General features: G+C 53.1%; 1 protein-coding gene across 1 annotated transcript; it reads left to right on the top strand.

Annotated features, from left to right (window-relative positions):
• Positions 1 to 491: 491 nt before the first annotated feature.
• Tnfsf14 (TNF superfamily member 14) lies at positions 492 to 5154 on the top strand. Its single transcript, XM_070008597.1, has 4 exons — positions 492 to 812; positions 2630 to 2666; positions 2916 to 2957; positions 3643 to 5154. Exons 1-4 carry the CDS (start codon positions 594 to 596, stop codon positions 4068 to 4070), a joined length of 726 nt encoding a protein of 241 aa, XP_069864698.1. The 5' UTR covers positions 492 to 593; the 3' UTR covers positions 4071 to 5154.
• The last annotated feature ends 3104 nt before the right edge of the window (positions 5155 to 8258 follow it).

Here is an 8258-nt window from a genome sequence, read left to right as displayed (position 1 = left end):
TAGGGTCAGCATCCGGGCCCTGAGTTCAAGCTCCAGGATTGCACAAAAATAAAGAAGGGAGGGCTGGGAAGTTGGCTCAGTGGTAGAGTGCTTGCCTCTCATGCATGAAGTCCTGGGTTCAATTCCTCAGAACCACATAAGCAAAAAACAACAAACAAACAAACAACAAAAAATAAAGAAGGGAATAAGTTATACTGGCAAACAAGGGTACTGAGCGGCTGAGCAGAGAAAGCCGGAGGGGCTGGGGGGGAGGGGCTGGGGGGAGGGGCTGGGGGGGAGGGGCTGGGGGGAAGGGCTGGGGGGAGAGCCCGTGGGATCCCCACTTGAGTCACATCAACATATTGGAAAGTGTGAGATAACGGAGTGGTGAGCTAGACAGGGGCCGGGTGGGGAGCACAGGAAGAAGGGGAGGGTGCGTGGGGACAGGGGAGGGGCCGAACCCCTGCTCTAAAGCAGGCCGCAAGGCCGAGCCGCCTCGTGCAGCCAGCCAAGCTTCAGGCAGGGGTTCGGATCATTGGGCAATTGTGGTTTCCTCCGTGTGCTCAGGCGAGTCTGCCCTGCCCTAACCCAGCCTGGGGCATTCGCTGCCTGGCATGGAAGAGTCGATCCCGCAGCCCTCCGTGTTTGTGATAGATGGACAGACAGACATCCCATTCAGGAGGCTGGGACACGGCGCGGGGAGACGGCGCTGCAGCACTGCCCAGGGGTGCCTGGCGCTGCTGATGCTGCTCCTAGGCGCCGGGCTGGCAGTCCAAGGCTGGTTTGTACTGCAGCTGCACCGGCACCTGGCAGAAGTGGTCAGCCACCTGCCGGTGAGTGGGGCCTGGGGGGGCGGGGAGGGAGGTGGGGGGATGGGGGAAAGAGCTCTCGTGTTCCTGTTTGTTCCTAGGTGTGGCCAGGGCTGTTAATGCACCTACCTCAGTTTTCCCCTGTAAAATGGGAATCACTGTAGAATAGTAAATACATAATGCATGGGGAGTGTGGGGTGGCCTGCAATGGCTGGACAAAGCAAGGGTCCAACCAATCAGAAGTGACATTCTGATGTGTCCTTGCTCCTGCCATTGTCGTGTGTGTGTGTGTGTGTGTGTGTGTGTGTGTGTGTGTGTGATTGTGATTGTGTGTGTGATGAGGCTTAAACTGGGGGCCTGGGCTCTGTCTCTGAGGTTTATTTTTCTCAAGGCTCACGCTCTACCACCTGAGCCACAGCTCCAATCTAGCTTTTAGATGCTTAATTTGGAGATAAGAGTCTCACAGACTTTCCTGGCTGGCTTTGAACTGCGATCCTCAGATCTCAGCCTCCTGAGTAGCTAGGGTGACAGGTGTGAGCTATCGGCGCCCAGCTCACCGCCTCTTCCGGCTTTCTGAGTAACTGTTGGTAGTGATCACTCTAGGCTGTTTCTAATTAGCCATGGATGGGTCTTGCTCTGGGTCACTGTGCCCAGCCCCTGCTCGTGTGGCCTTGCTCTGCACTCTGAGTCTCTGAGTCTCCATGTCCTGTCTCCTTGTGTCGGGATGCAGCGGTCACGTGTCCACGTGGATGTGGACTGCTGGCCTGAGCCCAGGGGCCTCCATTCCTGTGGGTGGGAACACACCTGTGCACATGCATGTGCTGGTGTTCCATGCATGGTCTCCAGGTCTCCCACTATAGACCAATGGATCCATGTGACCACATGTGCCTAGCAAATGGGCACACGTGCCTTAGAAGTGTGTCATTGGGACTGGGAAGGTGGCTCAGTGGTAGAGTGCTTGCCTTGCATGCACGAGGGCCTGGGTGTGATTCCTCAGTACCACATAAGCAGAAAAAGCAGAAGTGGTACTGTGGCTTGAGTAGTAGAGCGCTAGCTTTGAGATGAAGAGCTGAGGGACAGTGCCCAGGCCCAGAGTTCAAGCCCCACGACCGACAAAAAAAAGTGTCATTAAATGCTCACCTCCAGGTCACTGTCCCTGTGTCCAGCCATCAGACATCTGTGCACTGTGTGTACATGCTGCTACTGGGGCTTGAACTCAGGGCCTGGGCACTGTTCCCTGAGCTGCTTTTTTTTTTCTTTTGCTCAAGTCTGATGCTCAACCACTTGAACCACAGCTCTACTCCCAAATCTAGGACAGTTCAGATAGGAGGCAATCAATTTGTTTTCTGTTGTTTGTGTGTTGTTGTTTGAAGAGGGATTTTTTATTTTGGCCATACCTAAGCTTTGTACTCAAATCCTTTGAATGTGCTCAACTTGTGGCACTCTGCCACTTGAGCCATGCTTCCAGCCCAGCCTTTTGCTGGTCATCCAGACTTTTCTGCCCAGGCTGCAGAACTGCTGCAGTTCTCTGGATTTCAGCCTATTTGTTGAAGAAACACCTTCATGGTGTCTGTTCTGAGCCATGTGCTGACACAGGGTTTAGACACAGCTTTCATGAGATCCCAGGCAGGTGCTGCCTGCAATTCTACTTACAGAAGACAAAATGCCTGCAGGGCTAATGGGTGGTGTGCGTGCATGCATGTGTGCATGCATGCGTGCATGCTTGTGTGCACACACGGTCCCGCGTCTGCGTCTGTGGGCCCAATCCGGCTTTGTCATGCCTCCTGGGTCTGCCTGGGGCCTGGGTGTGGCCTCACTGTGGATTGTTTCTTGCATTGCAGGATGGAGATCCAGGCTCCTGGGAGAAGCTGGTGCGAGGTGAGTGAGTCCTGCACCCCAGAAAAGAGAGAGATGGTTCTCATGCCAGCCCCCATTGCTCAACGTAATTTGCACAACCTATAGGTGCCCCTCCCCCATGCCTGAGAAGCAGAAGTTTGGGTCACTCCGGAAGGGGTGGGCTTGACCCTCACCCTACTCCCCAGGATACCAAGATGGCAGTGATAACCCCTTAGGAGGCTGACCTTTACCTTTGCTGGCTGCTTCTCACCTTTGATACTCTCTCCACAGAGCAAAGATCCCACCTGGCCAAGCCAGCTGCACATCTTACAGGTGAGGAGGGGCAGCCCCAGGGTGTCCTGGGAAGCTCAGGAAGGCGGGCATTCGTTTATCCATCCATTCATTCCTTGCAGTGTTTATTCCCAGAGTTCCCAGAATGCAGACTGCGGGCTCTGAAGGGGGCAGGCAGGGAGCACACCTCTGAGACCTTCAGAGAATGCCCAAAGCCATGGGTCAGCTGAACCCGCATACATTCCTGTGCTCCCCCGCCTACCATGGCTGAATTCCCATGGAGCAACGAATGACTACAATGTCCCATACTGGCATAAGAGACTCATAAGAGCTATTTCGCAGGGTGTACACACCTGTTATCCCAGCTACTCAAGAGGCTGAGATCTGAGGCTTGTGGTTTGAAGCCAGCCTGGGAAGGAAAGTCCATGAGACTCTTATCTTCAATGAACCAGCAAAAAGCTGGACGTGGAGCTGTGGTTCAAAGTAGTAGAGTTGTAGCCTTGAGCAGAAGAGCTCAGGGACAGTGCCCAGACCCTGAGTTCAAGTCCCATGACTGACAAAAAGAAAAAAAAAAAAGCTCAGGGACAGTACTCAAGCCATGAGTTCAAACCCTAGGACTGGTATATACACTCACGCACACACACACACACACACACACACACACACACACACACGAATGGCACACGTACCCATCAGCTCCTCCTTTATTTCCCTCTTTCCTACCCAGGGGCCAACACCAGCTTGACGGGCAGTGGCGGCCCGCTGCTGTGGGAGGCCCAGCTGGGCCTGGCCTTTCTGAGAGGTCTCAGCTACCACAATGGGGCCCTGATGACCCCCAAGGCCGGCTACTATTATGTCTACTCCAAGGTGCAGCTGCGGGGCGTGGGCTGTCCCCAGGGGCTGGCCAGCGGCCTCCCCGTCACCCACGGCCTCTACAAGCGCACACCCCGCTACCCCAGGGAGCTGGAGCTGCTGGTCGGCCGCCGGTCCCCCTGCGCCCGCTCCCCTGGCTTCCGCGTGTGGTGGGACAGCAGCTTCGTGGGCGGCGTGGTGCACCTGGAGGCTGGGGAGGAGGTGGTCGTGCGGGTCCCCGGTGAGCGCCTGGCCCAGCTCTACGACGGCGTCCACTCCTACTTCGGAGCTTTCATGGTGTGAAGGAAATCGAAGCGTTGGTGGGAATGGAAGGGACTCATAGCTGGCCCTGAGGGGGGCGGAGGGGGGGGACAGGGGGCTCCACAGGAAGCTCAGCCAGCAGAGATCACCGAGGAGCCCCCTCCCCCCAAAAAAACTCTGCCAAGACCTCAGCAATCTGGAGGAGTTGAAAACCCAGCAGAACCTTCCAGAAAACCCGCACAAGCCACAGACCTCACACAGACAATCCTAAAGACAATGACCTGGAGACTTGTGGTGGGCAATTCATAGTCCCCCCCCCACTCTCCCCCCCCAATGCTTGGAAGAGCTCATTTGCCTGATATTCAGGCGAAAGTGATGGGTATGTCTGCTTTGACTGGAGAAGCCAGAACGACGTGGGATTCCAGGATTTGGAGAGTTGGAGAAGGGAAACTGAGTCAGCCTCACTGTGGTCACGAGGGTGGCTGGCTGGAGAGATTTGTCACCAGGGCCTTGCACACAGCCCAGCTACACACAGTCACCATCTCTGTCCCACCCACGGACTCATGTTGGCCAATTGCCATGCTGGGAATACTTCCACCATGGTGACTTCCGGTTGCCAAGGCAGCGCAGGAGCTGCGTGACACAGTGATGTGGCCACCAGCCTGGCCACCCAGCCAGGGGGAAGTGGGGTCAGCATGGAGCAGGGCACTGGGAAGCGGTGACTCACGCCTGTCATCCCAGCTACTCAGGAGGCTGAGATCTGAGGATCACGGTTCCTAGCCAGCCTGGGCAGGAAAGTCTGTGAGACTCTTATCTCCCAGGAACCACCAGAAAACCGGAAGCAGAGCTGTAGCTCAAGTGGTAGAGCCTTGAGTGAAAAAGTTACTGAACAGCACCCAGGCCCTGAGTTCAAGCCCCAGGACTGGCACCAAAAAAATAAACAACTAAATGAAGCCTAGAGCATCCAGGGACTCTGTCTCATTTCCTCAGTCAAACTCTTTATCACGACTGTGGACGGACGGACAGACGGACAGACAGACAGACAGACAACCAGACACACAAACACATGCAATCCCTTCCCAGACCAGACTAGCTCTTGTCTATAGCCTGGGCCCCTTGGCCTCTGCTGACTGAAATAAAGAATAATTATTTATCTTAGCTTGTCCTTGTATTGTTGGGAGAAGACAGGGGTGGTGGAAACTGGGGTTCAGCATTGCCCCCCCCCTCAAGGAGCCTTGTGGGAATGGGGACAGAAGTAGGGGCAGAGGGAGTGACCATGAGGGTACATGGTATGGGAGAAGACCTCCATCTCCTTGCAAGGAACCGGACTGGACGCCGTCAGGACATGGTGATGGAGTGAACCAGGGGAGATGGGAGGAAAGCCAGATAAAGATATGCATTCTAAGGGCTGGGAAGGTGGCTCAGTGGTAGAGCGCTTGCCTTGCATGCCTGAGGCCCTGGGTTCGATTCCTCAGCACCACATAAGCAAAAAGAAAAAAGCCGGAAGTGGTGCTGTGGCTCAAGTGGTAGAGTGCTAGCCTTGAGCTGAAGAGCTGAGGGACAGCGCCCAGGCCCAGAGTTCAGGCCCCATGAACGGATCCAAAAAAAAAAAAAAAAAGATATGCATTCTAGCCAGGTGTCAATGGCTCATGCCTGACATCCTAACTACTCGGGAGGCTGAGATCTGAGGATCATAGTTCAAAGCCAGTCCAGGCAGGAAAGCCTCTGTGAGATGCTTATCTCCAGTCACTCACCAGAAAACTAAAAGTGGCACTGTGCATCAAAGTGGTAGAGCGCTAGCCTGGAGCAAGAGAGCTCAGGAACAGTGGCCAGGTCCGGAGTTCAAACCCCTCGACCAGGCATCTTATATATACATTTATCTAATTTGGGGAGGGGGAGGAGAATAAGAGAATAACAAAATGCTGAAACAAGGACACAGGATGACCCATTGCAACAATGACACTCACAAGACACTAATTTGGAAATGAACTTGACAACTTTGAGGGGGGCAGTGGGGGTGGTGGGAAAGGGAAAGAATAGTAGGAGAAAACCAAAGGAGGGGGTAACAATGCTCGACAAGAAATGTACTCATTACCTTACTGATGTAACTGTAACCTCTCTGTACAGCATCTTTACAAGAAAATAAAATTGCCAGGCCCTGGTGGCTCACGCCTGTCATCCTAGCTACTCAGGAGGCTGAGATCTGAGGATTGTGGTTCAAAGCCAGCCTGGGCAGGAAAAGTCTGTGAGACTCTTATCTCCAATAAACCACCAGAAAACCAGAAGTGGTGCTGTGACTCAAGTGGTAGAGCGCTAGCCTTGACTGAAGAGCTGAGGGACAGTGCCCAGGTCCTGAGTTCAAGCCCCATGACTGACAAAAAAGGAAAGAAAAGAAAAGAAAGAAAGAAAGAAAGAAAGAAAGAAAGAAAGAAAGAAAGAAAGAAAGAAAGAAAGAAAGAAAGGTACATTCAAATCCAATGATTTATGCAAATGAGAGTGTGGGTGTGTGCATGCAAATGAAGGGTGCTGATGGCTGGAAAGAACTGCTTTCTAGGATCTGAATTGGAGCGGCAGTTCATCTCCCAGGTTAATTGTAAAGAGAAATCAGAGCCAGTGTGGAAATAACGTTGGTGGCACCTGATACAGTCAGAGCTCAATAAACAAAGGCGTGTCTAAGAGATGCACACTCATTGAGGAGGACCCACATTTTGTGTTTTGTTTCTTATTTTCTGTGCCTGACCTGAGCTTGAACTAAGGGCCTGAGCACTATCCCTGAGCTTTTTGGCTTATGGTTAGCCCTCTACCACTCGAGCCATAGCTCCACTTGTGGCTTTTTGCTGATTAATTGGAGTTAAGAATCTCATGGCCTTTCCTGCCTAGCCTGGCTTCAAACTGTGATTTTCAGATCTCAGCCTCCCAAGTAGCTAAGATTACAAGCATGACCCTCTGGTGCCCAGCTAACATTTAGGGTTTGGATTTTATTGTATTTGTTTTTGTTTTAGATAAGGTCTCTCTATGTTACCTAGGCTGGTCTTGAACCTGTAGGCTGGAGTGACTTCTGCTTCAGCCTTGCAAGTTGGCTGGGACTATAAGCATATGCTACAGCACTAGCTACTATCTATACACCTGTACCTAATCCCTGGACAGACGTTATGCCCTCACCTACAGAATCTGTGACTAGAGACCCTCCTTCTACCCCAGAGCTCACAGTGAGCAGGGGAAGGAATTTTCCTCCCACCTTGTCTTTGCTGGGCTGGTGGGAGGTGACAGCGCCAACCCCCACTGGAGTTTCCTCTCTGCTCATCATCATGGTCTTTCTGTTTCCGTGGCTTTGATGAGGAGATGAAGGTGTCAGGGACAGTGAATTTATAAAAGCCGCCATCAACCACCAACTTCCGCCTGAGGCTGGAACCAGAACTTTCCCTGAGAGGGGTTTTGCAGCCCTGGGGGGGAAAGAAGAAGAGGAGGTAGGTGAGGAAGGCAGATGGGAAGGGTGAAGGGCGGGGAGGAGGAAATGGAGAAAGGGAGGAGGAAAGGAGAGGAGGAGGGGAGGGGAGACAAGGGGACCCCAGCAGGGACAGAAGCTGGAGGCTCCGGAAGCTCCTGGTCCAGGCCACTGCCCCACATCTCTATTTCTGAGACGTTCATGTGCTTCGTGTCCTTTTCCACATGCTGGGCTCCACCATCAATAGACCCACAGGTCATGAGGAGAGCAGGCAGGAAGCTCTCAAGACCCAAGAAAACACGTGACCAATGTCACCTGCTCTATCCTGCCACAGCCTTGAGAAGCAAGGGCGCAGAGAAACAGGGCCACTCTTACGCTGCAGCATGGGGCCTGAGTTCAGATCCCTGCTCTGCCACTTCCCAGCTGAGCGCCCCTGGGCTCCAATCTAGGCTTCTTTGGGCCTCAGTTTCCCCTTCTGTGAGATTAAACAATCTAAATCTTAGGAGCCTTAGGAAGAGCTCTTTAATCTTTAGTTGATATTCTTTTGATATTCTCTTCTTCTCCTCCTCCTTCTCCTTCTCCTTCTCCTTCTCCTCCTCCTCCTCCTCCTCCTTCTTCTTCTTCTTCTGATGTAACTGTAACCTCTCTGTACAGCATCTTTACAAGAAAATAAAATTGCCAGGCCCTGGTGGCTCACGCCTGTCATCCTAGCTGCTCAGGAGGCTGAGATCTGAGGATTGTGGTTCAAAGCCAGCCCGGGCAGGAAAAGTCTGTGAGACTCTTAT

This window comes from Dipodomys merriami, unplaced genomic scaffold (genome assembly GCF_024711535.1).
Source record: "Dipodomys merriami isolate MVZ:Mamm:240054 unplaced genomic scaffold, mDipMer1.0.p SCAF_70, whole genome shotgun sequence".
In the NCBI taxonomy this organism is placed as follows: Eukaryota; Metazoa; Chordata; class Mammalia; order Rodentia; family Heteromyidae; genus Dipodomys; species Dipodomys merriami.
Note: the sequence above shows the minus strand (reverse complement) of the source record. Positions and strands in the feature narration are given on the sequence as shown.